At 39.3% G+C, this 20,668-nt stretch overlaps 1 protein-coding gene across 7 annotated transcripts in view; it reads right to left on the reverse strand.

Moving 5' to 3' along the window:
* LOC117329743 (F-BAR and double SH3 domains protein 2-like) overlaps window positions 1-20,668 on the reverse strand; it is a 101,261-nt gene that overhangs the window by 55,378 nt on the left and 25,215 nt on the right. For all 7 annotated transcript variants that reach the window (XR_004533258.1, XM_033887851.1, XM_033887850.1 and 4 more), the window contains exon 4: window positions 4,324-4,409. Coding sequence is in view for 6 of the 7 variants with exons in the window: in XM_033887851.1 (XP_033743742.1) it covers window positions 4,324-4,409 (86 nt within the window). In the remaining variant the exon portion in view is untranslated. The remainder of the gene's footprint in view (window positions 1-4,323; window positions 4,410-20,668) is intronic.

Consider the following 20,668-nt stretch of genomic DNA (forward strand, 5'->3'; position numbering starts at 1 on the left):
CAGATGAATTCGATATTTTTCCACTCCTACTACATTTGAATGAAAGGAATGCGAGAAAGATGCAGTTGACTTGTAAAGTTTTTATAAATACCTTCTAGTGCTACTCCAGGAACAGTTCAGAATAAATTTATTTATACTCTAGTCATAGTAATGAATTTTTTTAAATTTAATATATTCCATTTACAAAGGTAGTTACCCTATCAAGTTCTTGGTCTGGAAAATACATAAACAGTGTACAGTATTTTTTATAAATAGTTAATAGGTCTTTCGGGTTAATCTAAACATACCTGCTATTTGTGTGTGATATACCAATTCGGTAGTATTCTTCCTTTACGGCTATCTTGGTAGGATACCAGAACACACTTGTAATTTTGTGTGTATCTTGTTTTAGATTACTGATATAGTGCTCCAAGACACACTTGTAATTTTGTGTGCTAAAATAGTACTACAGTAAAATATTAAATAGCTGTCATTGTTGTAAATGATAGAACAGTTGTAGGGTACACTTGTGCATTTTTGTGGATCCCTATTAGGTTTTTTTTTAAGTAATATCTATATAACACTTATATCTGACCAGCCATTTTATGTAGTTTTTCGTGTTCATGGGGACATTGAACACGTTAAGTCGGGGGTAATGTGACAACACGGGGTTTTGTCATACATGCGATATGAATCTATTTCTCTCAATATTGTAGGTTTGCTTTAATCAGTTGGACACTTAATACTCCCGTTAATAATGTTACTTACGGAGTTTTTATCGTGTAAGTCGTCAGGTAATTCGTGTATTGAAACACATGTTCCCGCTACAGAGCGCAGCCATGATGTTTATATGACAGCCGTAAAGCTAGCATGTATGTGAACTGTTTACGTGTGCGTAGTTTCGTATTTTTTACTGCCGTAATATTTACAAGTTGCAGACGATATTTCCTTTTGTGCGTGGTAAAGGTATGTGAGTTAATAGAGTTATGTTGTTGAGTTATCGCAGGGTTTATAGAACTTAAATTATATTTATTATACCATTGTTTATATGTGTTCGAGATTATCAAGCGAATTCCAGCAGCTACCAGCGAATACCAGCAATCGCTTCACGCGACTTTATTCCTATTTTAGCGGGCGATTCAAAACAGTCAGTCTGCGTTCGTCTGCGTCTGTAGTCAGTCGTGTTTGGTTAGGTGGGTGTCTAAGCAATGGACAAAGAGGTGTTTCCTCAGTTCCAAAGCTTGTCATGTATTTATGTGTTAGGTTAGGTATAGTCTTTATGTGTGGGGATGGGTTTATGTATTTAATATGGGATTTTCGGGAATTTGTTCTTGTTAGTTGGGACGGACGGGGCATTTTTACAAATAAGTGAGTTACTGATAGGATCTGCTGCTGAGGTTTTGGTGTACTATCTAATGTTAGATGTTTATTATTATTTAGACAAATAGCAGAATTTACGGGATTATCTAAGGAATATTTTAGAATAATTATTATTATTAAATATTAATGGAAATTGTTGTATTTTCACAGATTTCTGGAAGCTTTGAAGTTCTTATGAACAAAGTTTAAGTACATGTAGTTTTATTAGGTAGGATTTATTCTGCTGATGTTGAGTATAGTTCCATACACATATGGTTAAAAATGAGTGAGAATTATTTATTAGTTTATTTCTAAAAAATATTAGTTGAGAGTGATATTACACAATAGTTCAGTATTTTGATTCCTGTGGTAGATTATTTACCACATTAATGTTAGTGTTAAAGTACTCAAGTTAATAGAAAGTTTGTATTTGCCAGTTAAGAATATTTATTGTTGTTATCAGTCAGTAAGTGTTACAGCTTTAGAGAGTGATTCAGGATATTAGTGAATATGTAATTCATTAGTGTGGAACAGATATGTATATAGTTAAGAATGTGAGTTAAGAAACAATGTCATGTAAGAGAGGATGAAATTATTGTCATAAATGGAATCTTTTATGTCTCATAAATAAATGCCTAATTGTACTGTAATTTGGTATCTTGGTTGTCTCTTAGAAGTTATAAGCTATTCAGGTGTTTAATTGGTGCAAACTGAGTCGTCAGTTTAGGGTAGTTAGGCAAGAGTCTCCTACCCGTCCTTTATACTATTGTGGCGGTAGCCACGCTACCACAGGTTATTTTCAAGCTGAGTCAGGATACAGAGTCCTGACCACTTGACCGTCACAATATTCTATTCTCGAAGGATGGTCTCTCTGGACAGATTAACTGCAGTGTTCTACTCTCTAAGTGTGGTCTCTTTAGACAGGTTTGCTGTAATGATCTATTCTCTAATGTTGGTCTCTAGACAGGTTTACTGCAGTGTTGTTCTCTGAGGGTGGACTTTCTAGACAGGTTTACTGTGGTGTTCTGCTCTCTAAGGGTGGTCTCTCTAGACAGGTTTACGGTGGTGTTCTGCTCTCTAAATGTGGTCTTTCTAGACAGATTAACTATGTCGTTTTATTCTCTAAGTGTGGTCGCTTTAGACAGGTATACTATAATGATCTATTCTCTAATCTTGGTCTCTCTAGACAGGTTTACTGAAGTGTTCTATTCTCTAAGTGTGGTCTCTTTAGACAGGTTTACTGTAATGATCTATTTCTAAGCTTGGTCTCTTTAGACAGGTTTACTGAAGTGTTCTATTCTCTAAGTGTGGTCTCTTTAGACAGGTTTACTGTAATGATCTATTCTCTAAGGTTGGTTTCTCTAGACAGGTTTACTGTGGTGCTCTAAGGGTGGTCTCTCTAGACAGGTTTACTGAAGTGTTCTATTCTCTAAGTGTGGTCTCTTTAGACAGGTTTACTGTAATGATCTATTTCTAAGCTTGGTCTCTCTAGACAGGTTTATTGAAGTGCTCTATTCTCTAAGTGTGGTCTCTTTAGACAGGTTTACTGTAATGATCTATTCTCTAAGGTTGGTTTCTCTAGACAGGTTTACTGTGGTGTTCTGCTCTCTAAGGGTGGTCTCTCTAGACAGGTTTACTGTGGTGTTCTGCTCTCTAAATGTGGTCTTTCTAGACAGATTAACTGTGTCGTTTTATTCTCTAAGTGTGGTCTCTTTAGACAGGTATACTATAATGATCTATTCTCTAAGGTTGGTCTCTCTAGACAGGTTTACGGAAGTGCTCTATTCTCTAAGTGTGGTCTCTTTAGACAGGTTTACTGTAATGATCTATTCTCTAAGGTTGGTCTCTCTAGACAGGTTTACTGTGATGTTCTGCTCTCTAAGTGTGGTCTCTTTAGACAGGTTTACTGTAATGATCTATTCTCTAAGGTCGGTCTTTCTAGACAGGTTTACTGTGGCGCTCTGCTGTCTAAGAATGGTCTCTAAATAAGTTTACTTACAGCTAAACAATATCCTGCTCATAACAAGTTAAGTTCAAAGAAGGCGTGTTTACCCCAGGTTGAGGACCAGCTACTGAGGCTGTAGATACTGTGATGATGTGCCACACTACCATTTAACATACTGGCCAATCAATAAGGCTTGCTCACTTACAGTGTTGTACATGCTTGGCAAACCCTCGGGAAATCCAATCCTACATAAATGCCCACTTTTAAAGCCCCGTTGGAACTGTTATTACCATCATGACTTTTATCACACACCTTAGAAAAATTCCTTTTTCAGCAAATTATTTTTTCTCTACAACAGCCACAGCCAGTGCTATTAATCCTATACATATTTACAGTGTAAATTGATGCATTCTTGACAAAGTGAGGGAATTTATATCAATATTATTCATCGTTTAAACATGTAATAAATTTATCATTTTCCATGTTATGAGAGCTACTCAAGTTCCATGCTGACATTTAATTGAAGCTTTACAATATAATAAGTTTACAAGCTTTTATGAACATGTCAAATGATGTTTTAATAACGAGAATGAATCAACATTTATACATCAACACAGAGGGTTTGACATTTACATGGCCACAATATCAAACACAACACATAAAGAAAATTACCACATGGACCGACTTGGTGAACATCATAACAGAGCATGATGTTAATGAGATAATGAGAACTACCTGGTTATGATGCTGACAGTTACAAGTTCAAGTTACATTCGATCTGGTACATGTTTATATAACATATCCGGACATTTTCTGGTTAATGAATACTATACATAACAAGAGTTTCGATTAAATTTGTCCTCGCCAAAGTCGGCAAGGGAAGCTTTGGGTGGCTTTTGTACAGCATCTAAAAACAAGACAAACCTTTACCCCAGATGAATAGGAATTTTGTTCTAGTTAAGGAAATGTCGTAGCCTAATAAGGCAACATGAGTTTATCACCTGTTCGACACACCTGTATATCACCTGTAATTATCTCACCTGTGTTCTTGTCCATCCTCAGTTGACAGGTCAGGGGTGGCTGGGAAGTCACGCTTCAATAAACCAGTGGTCAGCTTCAGCAACGACTGAAAGTACACAACACACAATATAAGGATTATATGATACCTTGCATGTTATACCTGTGATCTGTGTTAACAGTTATCTTCCTTTAAAACATAATCTGCTGCAATGTAAACATTACTGTGTACATTTTTATGTCATTAATTGATCAGGCAAGTCCTAATCACAGGAGAGGAAAAATGCAGAGACAAGACCGGACTCGAAACTGGAACTCAAACGCGGAACCTCCGAACTCTAGACGGATGCTAGGAAAGAGGAAATGCAGCGACCAGACAGGAACTTGAACCCGAGACCTCTGAACTCTAGGCGGACACTCTAACCATGTGAGCTATCTGGCCATTGGCATTCAGCCCAGTCCAGTTCCATTACATTCCTCTCTCCTTCAACAAAGTCTTCGACCCAAAGACACACAAGACCCTATACATTCTAAGTGGGTATTTAGTTGGGTGCCATATGTAATAGAAGAGGGAAAATACAACGACCACTACATACAAATACCTGAGGAAACACTTAACACAGACTAAAATGTGAGACAAAAAACAAATGCAAATGCTGAAATGAGAACGCCAGTACATCCATTCCTTAGGGTACTTCTGACACCAATGAAGTTCAAGGTTATCCTATAACAATGGTCCAAGTCAACCAGTACCTAACAGTTTACGATAACCTCTCAGCCAAGGTCAACCAGTACCTAACAGTTTACGATCACCTCTCAGTCAAGGTCAACCAGTACCTAACAGTTTACAATCACCTCTCAGTCAAGGTCAACCAGTATCTAACAGTTTACAATCAGCTCTCAGTCAAGGTCAACCAGTACCTAACAGTTTACAATCAGCTCTCAGTCAAGGTCAACCAGTACCTAACAGTTTACAATCACCTCTCAGTCAAGGTCAACCGGTACATAACAGCTTACGACCACCTCACTGTCAAGGTCAACCAGTACCTAACAGCTTACGACCACCTCACTGTCAAGGTCAACCAGTACCTAACAGCTTACGACCACCTCACTGTCAAGGTCAACCAGTATCTAACAGCTTACGATCACTTCTCAGACAAGGTCAACCAGTACCTAACAGTTCACGATCAACTCTCAGTCAAGGTCAACCAGTACCTAACAGTTCATGATCACCTCTCAGCCAAGGTCATGACAGTTTACGATCACTTCTCAGCCAAGGTCAACCAGTACGTAACAGTTCATGATCACCTCTCAGCCAAGGTGGTTCTCCTGTAGAGGCTAATTTTTTTTTTAGTACCAAAAAGCTTATGACCACCTCACTGTCAAGGTCAACCAGTATCTAACAGCTTACGATCACTTCTCAGACAAGGTCAACCAGTACCTAACAGTTCACGATCAACTCTCAGTCAAGGTCAACCAGTACCTAACAGTTCATGATCACCTCTCAGCCAAGGTCATGACAGTTTACGATCACTTCTCAGCCAAGGTCAACCAGTACCTAACAGTTCATGATCACCTCTCAGCCAAGGTGGTTCTCCTGTAGAGGCTAATTTTTTTTTTAGTACCAAAAAGCTTATGATCACCTCCAGCCCAAGGTCAACCAACACTTAACAGTTTACGATCACCTCTACAGATGTCGACAAACTACATTTACAAAAGCCATCAGTCAATCAATACTGAATCAAAATAATTTCTCTCCTACATTAACTAACTTATCTCCTGTTGGCAGACATCCGCATATAATAACCAATAATTTCCTCTCGATACAGACAATTGTCATCCCATTTCCATGGCACAAGAGGACAACAAATTGCCGTAAATCAGCAGGATTGAACGGTCACACTTTAACCTGAGATGTCGCCAAGATACAATCAGGCAGAATCTGAAGATAGCTCTAACATCATATTTCATTAAGCTGAACGTCTACCATCAGAGCAGACATTGATGGAGGACAAATGGGTTAGATAAATCCTGCAGCTATTAACTAGATGTTGGGTAAACTGCTGAAGCTGATACAACACTAATTGTGTAGCAGCTCTGTAGTCACTGTTACTGTGTATTCTTTATAATTTGATTCCCTTTGTTAAGTAATGCCTTGAAGAACTCTATACATCAATTCCTTTAAGTTAGACAATTCTGGAATGCCGTTCTTTGAGTCCAGTACATCAGCACTCCATTATCCTCAGAAATTAATGGGTGACCTATTTTATAAATAGCATTAGGGACCCGCTGCTCAAGTTTGTAGCTTGTGTACTATACCATCCTGCCAAAGGGACAATAAATAGAGTACTTAAATGCAGCCCCTAGTCAACCTTTAAGTTCTATTTTCCAAAATTAGGCATTCCATCAGAGAAACATTAACTTAAATATCCTACAATGGCTCTATCTAGCAGCAGTCAACCATGACTTTCCTTGGTTCCACTCAAGTGTTCAACCTTCATTTAACCTCCTGTGACATTTATAAGACATAAACATTTCATAGGTAAGAACCAGCCTCTAATTGCACAGTTTAGAATCGATCAAGACACTAGCCTCTCAGTGACAAGTCACTCCAGTCACTAGCCTCTCAGTGAAGCTACCAGTGACAAGTCACTCCAGACACTAGCCTCTCAGTGACAAGTCATTCAAGAAACTAGCCTCTCAGTGACAAGTCACTCCAGACACTAGCCTCTCGGTGACAAGTCACTCAGACTAGCTCTCAGTGACAAGTCCCAGACACTAGCCTCTCAGTGACAAGTCACTCCAGACACTAGCCTCTCAGTGACAAGTCACTCCACACACTAGCCTCTCAGTGACAAGTCACTCCAGACACTAGCCTCTCAGTGACAAGTCACTCCAGACACTAGCCTCTAAGTGACAAGTCACTCCAGACACTAGCCTCTCAGTGACAAGTCACTCCAGACACTAGCCTCTCAGTGACAAGTCACTCCAGACACTAGCCTCTCAGTGACAAGTCACTCCAGACACTAGCCTCTCAGTGACAAGTCACTCCAGACACTAGCCTCTCAGTGACAAGTCACTCCACACACTAGCCTCTCAGTGACAAGTCACTCCACACACTAGCCTCTCAGTGACAATTCACTCCAGACACTAGCCTCTCAGTCACTCCACACACTAGCCTCTCAGTGACAAGTCACTCCACACACTAGCCTCTCAGTGACAATTCACTCCAGACACTAGCCTCTCAGTGACAAGTCACTCCAGACACTAGCCTCTCAGTGACAAGTCACTCCAGAAACTAGCCTCTCAGTGACAAGTCACTCCAGACACTAGCCTCTCAGTGACAAGTCACTCCAGACACTAGCCTCTCAGTGACAAGTCACTCCAGACACTAGCCTCTCGGTGACAAGTCACTCCAGACACTAGCCTCTCAGTGACAAGTCACTCCAGACACTAGCCTCTCAGTGACAAGTCACTCCAGACACTAAGCCTCTCAGTGACGAGTCACTCCAGACACTAGCCTCTCAGTGAAGCTACCAGTGACAAGTCACTCCAGACACTAAGCCTCTCAGTGACAAGTCACTCCAGACACTAGCCTCTCAGTGAAGCTACCAGTGACAAGTCACTCCAGACACTAGCCTCTCAGTGACAAGTCACTCCAGACACTAGCCTATCAGTGACAAGTCAGTCCAGACACTAGCCTCTCAGTGACAAGTCACTCCAGACACTAGCCTATCAGTGACAAGTCACTCCAGACACTAGCCTCTCAATGACAAGTCAGTCCAGACACTAGCCTCTCAGTGACAAGTCACTCCAGACACTAGCCTCTCAGTGAAACTACCAGTGACAAGTCACTCCAGACACTAGCCTATCAGTGACAAGTCAGTCCAGACACTAGCCTCTCAATGACAAGTCAGTCCAGACACTAGCCTCTCAGTGACAATTCACTCCAGACACTAGCCTCTCAGTGACAAGTCACTCCAGACACTAGCCTCTCAGTGACGAGTCACTCCAGACACTAGCCTCTCAGTGACAAGTCACCCTAGACACTAGCCTCTCAGTGACAAGTCACTCCAGACACTAACCTCTCAGTGACAAGTCACTCCAGACACTAACCTCTCAATGACAAGTCACTCCAGACACTAACCTCTCAATGACAAGTCACTCCACACACTAGCCTCTCAGTGACAAGTCACTCCAGACATTAGCCTCTCAATGACATGTCACTCCAGACACTAGCCTCTCAGTGACGAGTCACTCCAGACACTAGCCTCTCAGTGACGATTCACTCCAGACACTAGCCTCTCAGTGACAAGTCACTCCAGACACTAGCCTCTCAGTGACAAGTCACTCCAGACACTAGCCTCTTAGTGACAAGTCACTCCAGACACTAGCCTCTCAGTGACAAGTCACTCCAGACACTAGCCTCTCAGTGACAAGTCACTCCAGACACTAGCCTCTCAGTGACAAGTCACTCCAGACACTAGCCTCTCGGTGACAAGTCACTCCAGACACTAGCCTCTCAGTGACAAGTCACTCCAGACACTAGCCTCTCAGTGACAAGTTACTCCACACACTAGCCTCTCAGTGACAAGTCACTCCGGACACTAGCCTCTCAGTGACAAGTCACTCCAGACACTAGCCTCTCAGTGACAAGTCACTCCAGACACTAGCCTCTCAGTGAAGCTACCAGTGACAAGTCACTCCAGACACTAGCCTCTCAGTGACAAGTCACTCCCGACACTAGCCTCTCAGTGACAAGTCACTCCAGACACTAGCCTCTCAGTGACAAGTCACTCCAGACACTTTAGCCTCTTAGTGAAGCTACCAGTGACAAATCAAGCCCAAACTGTTTTCGTAAATGAAAGAAATATTAGCCATTTAAGTGTGTTACAGATAAGCCGCGAATTGTCCCGATGGAGTTGTTAAAATACAACATCAATATTGTCATCTCTTTACATCTTGTACCTCGATCATTAACCAGCCTAATATACACAAGGCAGACCTAAGGAACCCATAAGGAAAAGATAGGGTTTGTGTTAGAGATAACAATGCACCAATGAAGCATTATCTTTCCTATATAAACACAAACCTAACAGACTTGCTAGAACTTCATTGACAATAAAGCTGCAAATACCCTTATGAAAAAAATCTGGACTGGGACAGAGAATTGACAATCGATTTAAATATATTTATCGCTGTCACAAAAAGGAACATCTGCCTAATTCTCTGGTTCTGATTTCACTTTACAGCCATTGGTACGGATAGAGGCACAGACTGCATCAGAATAAACGAAAATCTATATCATATGGCTTCTGGTTATCTCAGCCACAGCAGAACGTCAGCTTGATTCTTATTCTATTATTTCACTTTTATAAGGGGCTAGGAAAGTACTTCTGATCCTATGTGATGTCTTCATACAATTTTTTTAAGATATAGCATGGTTTACTTGGTTTGGTTTATTTTGTTTAACGTCCTATTAACAGCCAGGGTCATTTAAGAACGTGCCAGGTTTTGGAGGTGGAGAAAAGCCGGAGTACCCGGAGAAAAACCACTGGCCTATGGTCAGTACCTGGCAACTGCCCCACGTAGGTTTCGAACTCGCAACCCAGAAGTGGAGGGCTAGTGATAAAGTGTTGAGACACCTTACCACCGCAGCCTCTTAAGATAAAGCATGCAGGACTAGCACTGCAGACACTATACATAACCACATAAGGCAAAAGAAATGGGAACCTGAATGGATATTGTCAACTAATATGTTTAAGTGTCACATTAATCAAACAAGAAAACAACCTAATTGTCATCATTACAACCAATAGAGTGACAGCTCAGCAGAAGACCCGCAGATGGCACAAAACAAAATGACCGAAATTTGGTTTAAAACCTATCGCAGAGAAAGAGAAATCAATGAAAAGCCAATTTTGTGCCTGCATATATGTGTTAATCTACAAAATTATTCGAGTTTCTCTGATAAAACTTATAAAACCTCACAAATAATCATTGATGGTTACATGTCAGCCACACCAAGCCAAGGTGCTGTGAAACGTTGTGTGAGATCAATACGAACATCCCGCGATCACGTTAACTGATAATAACTATTTCTACGAGCTGACAAAGGAAAGAAATGATCTATAGTTGTTTCGGTCCTATACCATTGATTTAGGACACAGAAATGTGTAAACTTCATCCTTTTCAAAAGTTTCCGTTACGAGGCTGCGTATCATTGATTATTGACAGAAAATGTGTGCCATTCATTATTAAGACATTCTGGGCTCAGCGTGTCTGCCGATAGTGGCTGTATAACTAGTACAAACTGTTTACCTAGTGGGACATAACAGTGAAGATAATCTATCAAACAATTCACTTAAAGTCACATTAGATATAATTAAGGTAAAAAATGATAACAAACTTCTCACTTGAAGTAGAGAGTTACATTCGCCTTGTACCTCCAGCAAGGAAGTCTTCAATTTGTCTTCTTTTTTTTTTTTTTTTCCCAAACGACTATAGCAAAACATTGCATATAAAAGAAATTGCCTTCTTCACAGAAACATCTAGCTCTGCTACAGAGATTTGAATTCTGGACCTATTGATTACAAAGCAGATTAATCATTATTCCCCAAACTGTGAAACCAAATGGGATTAATGGTTTGTCCCACAATCCAATCACCACTAATATGGTGATTCAAATATCTAGTCGCAACTAATCTGGCTGTCCCACTATCCAGTCACCACTAATCTGGTTGTCCCACTATCCAGTCACCACTAATCTGGTTGTCCAACTATCCTGCCACCACTAATCTGGTTGTCCCACAATCCAATCACCACTAATATGGTGATTCAAATATCTAGTCGCAACTAATCTGGCTGTCCCACTATCCAGTCACCACTAATCTGGTTGTCCCACTATCCAGTCAACACTAATCTGGTTGTCCCACTATCCAGTCACCACTAATCTGGTTGTCCAACTATCCTGCCACCACTAATCTGGTTGTCCCACAATCCAATCACCACTAATATGGTGATTCAAATATCTAGTCGCAACTAATCTGGCTGTCCCACTATCCAGTCACCACTAATCTGGTTGTCCCACTATCCAGTCACCACTAATCTGGTTGTCCCACTATCCAGTCACCACTAATCTGGTTGTCCAACTATCCTGCCACCACTAATCTGGTTGTCCAACTATCCTGCCACCACTAATCTGGTTGTCCAACTATCCTGCCACCACTAATCTGGTTGTCCCACTATCTAGCCCGTACATCAGAAGACACTTTTTAAATTCAAATCAAGCTTGATTAAAAGTACAATGCAATTCTCAGGTAAAAACAAAAGTGGAATGATTATCAAAGTTTCATTATGGAATGTGTAGCACATTTCACCTAGACCACAATAATCACAAACTTAGTGGATCATTTTGATATATATTACATATTACTTTTATCTAAAATAACTCTACAGTTTAGGGATGGAGATATCAATAACGCCTATAATAATCACAATTCATGGTTTACTGAATAACAACAAAAGACTTGGGATGTTATAACATGTTAGGTGTTTGACAATCCCGTAAACAAATACACTTTTATACCTGTTCTGCATGAATAGGAATATGTTACCATCTGGTTACCACAAAGATTTGTTATGCACTTAACTTTCATATCAAAACCCACTGATGCGAGATCTGTAAATGCTAGCCTCAGTAATACATGGATCCAAATTTCTTATCCCAAATGTAAAGAAAGTTAGATTTCTGAATTGTAAAGGTCAGAATTAACAAGAATAAACAAATTCAACAAATTCTAACTTTCTTTATGTTTAGGGTAGAAAGCATTTCCTTCTCAAAGAAAAATGTTGACACAATGTAACTGTGGTAGAGTAATCGTCAAAGCCATGTGTGTTTTACAATTGGAAATAGAGCCAATGCTACAAATATAGGTCACAGTAACCTACATTTGATAAGCTGGTGAAACACTTGAATTGATGACCTTTGCACCCCAAGCTAAAAAGTAATTGAGCAAACTACCAACTCTATCAAAATGTATTACGCACAGATAGACAATCAAACCGACATGAAAGGCAAATACTAAACAATGATGCTGAGACACTAAAATCAACAGATTGAGAAGAGGCCCAAAGGGTCTGAAGTGCTCGCATATGGTTTAAGAATTTTTATATCTTTACATAATTACTTATATAGCATCACAGAAAGTTGCTGCCCAAATACCATGACTTCAGGTCTTACAAGGATGGGAGCCAATTTGGGCCATTATGCAGTCCCCCAGTGATATGCAAATTTTTTTGCAGGGATATACTTTAAGGTCATGCAGCTACATATGGTATGCTATTCAAAGCATCAATTTTTTTGCAGGCTTATAGAAAATTCAGGTGCCAAAGGTCATAGGATGTAAAATGAAAATTCTAGTTTTAAAGTATCTCACTGCAAAAACTGTTGCTTATTACTGAGGAGCAGGAGAATGGCCAAAATTATTTTCACAAACTTTCAAAACTGTAGCAGTCCATGCCAGTAGTCTTTAATTGTCAATGATTTTTACGCTGTATCATTATCACATACACCACCCCCTTAGTTACATTTGTTCGGTAGTAATGAACTTATGTTTTATTAAAACTTTCTCTGTAGACTTTAAATACTTCAATTCAATAGCAGAAGCAATTGTTAAAATAAATTTTCGGTGAAATTTGACTTAATCTATCAATTTTAACCATGTGACATGACCTTTGATATTCAGCTAATAAAGTCGTCACTGTGAAACACACCTTTCTGGCATAGGCATATTTGTTGCTAGGATACTTAAGTATAAACTTGTAATGATTTGTTTTTTCTTTTTTAATTTTTTGATAATTTCAAATACATTGAAAATACATGAAGATTTGACACATATTCACTCAGACCCATACACACATCATGAATATATTCCATTAAAGTACATTTAAAATGTCATATTTTTCTGAAACTATCTGCAGGCTAATGAATTTATCTGTAAAATAGCTTAAGAAAAATATGCAGGCAAAATATAAATCATATTAGATTAATGAAATTGCAAAATATGCAAGAAAAATATAACGATTAACAATCCTGGAAAAGATAAATGCCTTTTCTTTATACTCATCTTGTTACAATGATAAATTCACAACTTAAGTTAATGGTTTATCCGGACTCCTCTATTGCTTGGTTTCACCACCGCTACCATTATATAGGAGCGGAACTCAAAACCAATCCATTACATATCAATTATACTAAGTAATAGCATACATCAATGCTCCCATCTTAATAGGCTTTTATAAAGGAAGAATATATTCTTCAGCACCATGTATAGGGGACTTGAATTGCAGTGTGGAATGTGTGAATTCTGGCTAGGAATGCCAGGATGTTTAAGGAACGTTTCCAAAAAAGTCTGCAAACTCAACCAGAATATATAGACATATGAAGAGTTCCATTGGGGACTAGACCTTTCTGTAACTATGATTATTTTACGTGACCTATGAGTTTTACGTAAGAAAACTCAGAAATAAGTGATCGTTCCCAGCGGACGTTACGAATACAAATTGGTACATTTGTGTGTAAACCGAAATCACCATAGTAACGATAATTTGTTTCATTTATTTATTTTCAGGCATGTTTGTTGAGTGCAGCTGAGCCCGCCTAAAAAATTACTTTAAATAAATTGCGGTCTGCAATGCAATTAGGATTGGGGCCCTCTCAGAGGCACGAAAAGCATCACTATATATTTTGCCTAAGTATCTCAGATACATTCTTCGAGGTTTCCCATCAGTTTTTAGCCAAGCTCTGTCCCCTACCCATTAAAGTTTTAATTCTGTACTTATACAACCCCATCACCTCCCCCTACTACCATCATGGAAAATGGCTTCTCATGGTTCCAAAGATAGTTCAGATGTTTGCCGATCTCCATTTGGCAAGAAGAGTTGTTTGAAATTCTTCGGCTTCATGCACTTTCTCTCCTCTTTCACCAGTCCCAATTGCTTAATTGTTCTTCATTTCTCAAAAACTTTAAAATCAATAAATGTTTTACAGGATGCTCGACACCAAAGTTTGTTGAACCCTAAATTCATGGCTTCCTCAAGATTTACAGAAAAACCATTCAGCACCTATGCTGTACGTGTATGTCAACAGATGCATAAATGAATAGCTTGATCTTTCGTGACCGCTTGCCCTTTCTATCACAGCAAACACACTTTAATGCATAATTGACATATCCCTCACTGTAAGAGGGCTTCCAAAGGAATAATTCACAATCGACATTCCGTTAATCTACCATGAAGCCCAAATCAGATTCCTCCTTAAAACAATGAATAATTCTATCTGACATAAAAAGGGCATTCCAATATGTGATAATCATGGTTCTAGGCCGACGGCTCAATCGACCTGTAACTTGAGCAAAATTATATCTAGCTTATTTGTTGGTAATGCGTCAAGCTGTGAGCCGACCTGGAGGCCAAATATTGACTATCAAATATAAACTTGATTGTTTAATTGTGAAAATTACACCTAGAATGGATTTACCGCTAGCATGAACTAGCTTCCATCAACAGACTGGTGTTGCCTACACATCTATTGTGGAGTTAAAACTCTATTAGAGCAAGGTTTCAGTGACAGCCATGTAATATTATCCACTGCATCACCAAACCTGGTCATATACCAAGTTCTTTACCTAGCGACTACCTGTTCTCATTTCATTTCCTTGTCATTGTCAGAAATTTATGCATGAATGTTTGAGATACAAATCAAAATCATTTGTGATTTCATCTTAGCTATTGGAAACTTTAAATTGAGTAAAACAAGGAAGATTTCAGACTTTTTTCTATAATACCAGATAGATACAAATGTCTTCAGCCTTATCATTCCCATTTTACCCCCAGTCCTTCCTTTCCCTTCTCAAATTTCTTCCTTTCACACCTTTTCTTTTCTTCTTACCTTTATCTCTTCCATTTACCTCTCACTTTTTCTTCATCTTTCCTTCATCCTTCCTTTATGCCATCTCCTACCTTTCCTTCTCCTTCCTTCCCTCTTTTATCCTTACCATTTACCTCATATTTTCTCTATATCTTTACTCTATCCTTCTTTCATGCCATCTCCTACCCTTCCTTTCTCCTACCCTTCCCTTTTCTTCTTTCTTCCTTCATTTACCCATTTACCACTCGCATTTCCCCCATCTTTCCTTTATTCCTCCTTCATTCATTCCTTCCTTCATTCTATCTCCTACCCTTTTCTTCTTCCCTCCTTCATGCCTTCCATTTACCTCTCACATTTTCTCCCTATCTTTCCTATATCCTTCCTTCATTCCTTCCTTCATTCCTTCCTTCATGCCATCTCCTACCCTTTTCTTCCCTCCCCCTTTGACCATCCAGTCACGCTATCCTCCCAGCAGCTGTATCAATTTGTACACATTCAGTTGAATGATACAAAGAGAAACACCTTCACCGATTTGATCTTCGGTCCATTTCGCCAGACAAAAAAAACACATCAGTGTTCCGATGAGGCTCTGGAATAAAACCCATTCCTAATCGATAAGCAATATTGATTAAAAGCCAACACGGTCCCTGGCCTTTTTCCCATAGATAATGATTTGTTTGTTTATAGTTAATGACGGACTTGATGTTCCAGGGGAGAGCTGGTATCCCTATTGATCTGTCAGTAGTCAGGATTATTTCAAGGAAATAAAAGGAGTGTAAGTTCATTTCAAATTCCAACAGGATCAGTAGTCAGGCTCTGTCTCAAATATAAAGGGGACAATTAATTCCTCAGTAGTCAGGCTCTGTCTCAAATACAAAAGGGGCAATTAATCCCTCAGTAGACAGACTCTGTCTCAAATACAAAGGGGACAATTAATCCCTTATAATCCCTCAGTAGACAGACTCTGTCTCAAATACAAAGGGGACACTATTAATTAATCCCTTACTCATCCGTCAGTAGACAGACTCTGTCTCAAGGACCAAGGGGGCAGTTAATCCCTTATTACCCCTCAGTAGACAGGGTCTGTCTCAAGGACCAAGGGGACAGTTAATCCCTTATTATCCCTCAGTAGACAGGGTCTGTCTCAAGGATCAAGGGGACAGTTAATCCCTTACTCATCCCTCAGTAGACAGGGTCTGTCTCAAGGACCAAGGGGACAGTTAATCCCTTATTATACCTCAGTAGACAGGGTCTGTCTCAAGGACCAAGGGGACAGTTAATCCCTTATTATCCCTCAGTAGACAGGACTCTGTCTCAAGAACCAAGGGGACAGTTAATCCCTTATTATCCCTCAGTAGACAGCGTCTGTCTCATGGAACAAGGGGACAGTTAATCCCTTATTATCCCTCAGTAGACAGACTCTGTCTCAAGGATCAAGGGGGCAGTTAATCCCTTATTATCCCTCAGTAGACAGACTCTGTCTCATGGACCAAGGGGACAGTTAATCCCTTATTATCCCTCAGTAGACAGGGTCTGTCTCAAGAACCAAGGGGACAGTTAATCCCTTATTATCCCTCAGTAGTCAGGCTCTGTCTCGTGGACCAAGGGGACAGTTAATCCGATACTCATCCCATGTAGACAGTCAGCCTCAAGGACCAAAAGATTTTTTCTCTTTTGTAAACAGTTTTATCTTATAACTTATCCCTAATTCGAAGTAAGTATACATCATTTCCTTTTGCCAGAACTTCTATGTGACCTGCCTTCATTGATCTAGCAGTTGAATCGGTCAATCATCTCCAGGCTTGCTGATGATAAAACCAGGGCGGCTAATCAACTAGCACCACCACCGTGCATATCAACACTGGTCATCATCATCAGTACCCCTCCAATGCTCTCCACCATAGAGTACAAAGCCATCTGGACAGAGGGTGGCCCAACAATACCCTCAATACTCCATCAGAGATAGAACAAACCACTAAATAATCAAAGTGGCACTTCGATCCAGAACCCCGTAGAAATTTGATTGATTTGTATTTTTTCTTAATTAATCACTATGAGATTTCGTTACTAAGTGACAATTGATAATCAAAATTAACTCTTTTTTTCTCTTTTGTCATGTATGCATCAAATCCAGATTTAAATGAACTCCAATACCTTTACAAAAATTGAGAACATGAATGTAACCAAAGCCTAATGATGGTTCAAAGGTCACCAAGGAATGAGAGTTGATTATCAATTTGATATGACATTAAAAACAGAATTTAATTTTATTGTGGTTTATGGCCGTAGTTTTGATGTACTGTGTCTATATGGCTGATATGGAAGTCTCAGGTTGAAGAGGATATAGTGATATGACAACCTCTAATGATGGACTGATACAGCTAAGACTATACACCAAGCCAGTGTCCCAGTAGAGAACTACCAATTCCATGAGGAACAGCAGTGAATCCATGGGAGCTCTAATGAAGAAGATTGGCTACAGTCTTCCTTTGAAGAAAGATTCGGTAGGAAATGTACTGGTACTAGAGAAGGATGAGCCTTTCAGCTGTACTTCACCATATATCATTTGTCTGGTGATTTGGTGCAGTACACATGTATTGTCTGAAGCCTGCAGCATGACTTATGGTCTGTGTCACACAATAGCTGTATCTCACAACCTATATATTCACAAAGCCTCCAGTTACACAGGTGTTTTTTTGGTTAATTCAACTTTTTTAGTTACTTTCTTCTAATCATGTAAAAATCAGAACAAATTAAGAAGATACCTCCCCTTCTTATTGTTTAATCCATATTTGTTGTATATAAATATGTTTAAGTTTGTTTACCTGTTTTATGTAAGGAGAGGACTTATATAGGCTCTGCCTGATGTCCAATCCTGTATTGATATAACATCAGTCAATAAAATATGTTGAAATTGAATTTTACATGATTTGGCTTTTTGAGAGCAAACATTTTACTGATTGGCGGGAATTATCGTATTTATCCTTTAATAAGCCTGGGGGTGGGGGATGGGGGTGGGGGGGCCCCAACAAATAAACTTTTGACTCAACTCCAAATAGGGAATTGAGGTTTACAGTGGGAGGATAGTAGTGTAACAGGATGGAACAATGAAAAATACCCATCCCACACTGGGGCTCGAACTAACAACCTCTAGCTCTCAAGACAAACTTCCTATTAGGAACCAAGGGCAACTGATGATAAACCCTCTTAGTAAAATATTGTAATGTGCAGATACTGCCTTTGTTGAGATTAATACAACAATTTTGTATCGGGAATCCGTTGAGATTTCAACATTGATGACTGGATATAAACTGTTAGTGTAAACTGATCATTTTCGATTATGAGTGAGTAAGTCTATCGTTACATAATCCTTGAAAAATATTACTTTTTCTTTTACCCCGGGATTGAATAGGTTTATTTCCTTCGAAGTAGAGATCGCCGCCATTTTGATTTTATACTAGCTCTACTTTGCGTAGTTTCATATTTTTAATTTTTATCATACCATTCAACTTAAAAATCTTTAATGATGAGCACTTATCATTTATATTTTGCTATTAATTGATAATCGGGGCAACACTACAACAAATTTTGAAAGTTTTTTAGGCAGTAACGAAACCCTGGAGCATTTCACAATGCATGTTGCTATTTATAGCCTCAAATAAACCACCTCTGTTGCCATAGCAATCAGTACAATAGTGGAAATGAATAATAATTTCTTAAGCTTCACGGATCTGAATGTTATTTGACAGATCATCTAAGTCATCGGAGCAATTTAGCAGCCAAACTCTCGTCACCAAAGAAGCATCTTGTCACTAATATAACTGAAATGTCTATATGTATGTCCAAATTGGGGAAACATTAATCTCCAAAAAAAAAAATTTCATCAGTGCTTAATGAATTCCTCATACCTCTCCACCTCCATATTCGGCCATCTCTCACAAATTAATTACCACGATTGGGGAAGTCCGTCGACTGCCGGCAGTCGGCACTAAGCCTATGGGGAGCAAATGCAATCAGATGAGCCCCAAATGTGCTCCACAAATTAAATTATCATCTTTTTTCCTCCCTCAATCCTCATTACCTTTTTTTACGCTCAGTAAAAATCAGACATGTTGTAGCTTTTCAGAAGACTGTAAATGTCTACGCTCGGCACAATGTCTGACCAGTTCTGTCTGGAGAGCGTGACGAAACTGTCATCACAGTAAACAGACGTGATTGGTTTCGAGATGTGGCAGGGTTTTAATTATTCATCGAAATGCTTTGTTTAGAAATGGTGTTGAGGTTTTATAAGTGTCAAATTCACCACACCAGTACTCTTTTAATTAACTTTACATGCATCTTCTAAATGCCATGTAGCCTGCTTCCCATAACCTTAACAATGTCTGCCCCATGGTTGTGCAGGTCATACCTGCACTTTGCATTTAAGACAGAATTCCTTCCTATTCTCAGGCTCCCGAATGTCAATAAGTCAAACCATCCACATAGTAACATGTAAATACAGTATCATCTTACTTCATAGACACCTTCTTGAATTAATGGACAGACACGCGGGTCCCTCAATATAGCTATTACAGATTGTGTGTCTTAATTGACTTAAAAGTCGAAACTGGTCAAAAATTCTTCCTAGATGGATGCCAGAATTTCACTGGGTTTACTTCCCAATGAACTGGATGCTATGTCTAAGTTGACTTATCCGTAAAGTTGAAACAGGCCAAAACATTCCTACTAGATGGACGCCAGAATTTCACTGGGTTTACTTCCCAATGAACTGGATGCTATGTCTAAGTTGACTTATCCGTAAAGTTGAAACAGGCCAAAAAAATTTTCCTAGATGGACGCCAGATTTTCACTGGGTTACTTCCCAATATACAGGTAGCCATTTACACAGCTAGGAGAACTATACCGGAAATTAATTAATACTCCCAACACTATTATCAGTAGTCAAACAATTTTTGAACTTAATCAGTTCCTGTTGGCAATGGCGATTATGGGCATCTAGACATACGGAAAAAGTGAGCGGGAAGCAAATGCCAAGCAGTAACATCAAAGTTAAGTACATACTATGTTTACTTAATCCATTTGAACTTTTCCAATCCCAATCACAATTAATTACATATGTTCTCTCTTGTTTATTGCATCCCGCATTACACGGCTGTTACATTAAGTAATCAGTCCCCCTATTTTCTGCTTCAGTGTTCTTTACTTCAGAGCTTGCAATCTAAATGGCATCTCGCTATAAAACTCTTTGAAGAAACTGCATCAACACTAATTAACCCACTGTGTTACTCGACCTGAGCTTGTTGACAGTAAACTTTGTACTTGTATTTCGTGAGAAGCCATATTTGGGGTGTGATAGTCCACTAACTATCTCCCCAGACATAACCTGTCTTTACAGTGATTATCAAGCTGTATTAGTCCAAGCCAACTTTTTCAGAAAC

This window comes from Pecten maximus, chromosome 6, assembly GCF_902652985.1.
Source record: "Pecten maximus chromosome 6, xPecMax1.1, whole genome shotgun sequence".
Taxonomy (NCBI): domain Eukaryota; kingdom Metazoa; phylum Mollusca; class Bivalvia; order Pectinida; family Pectinidae; genus Pecten; species Pecten maximus.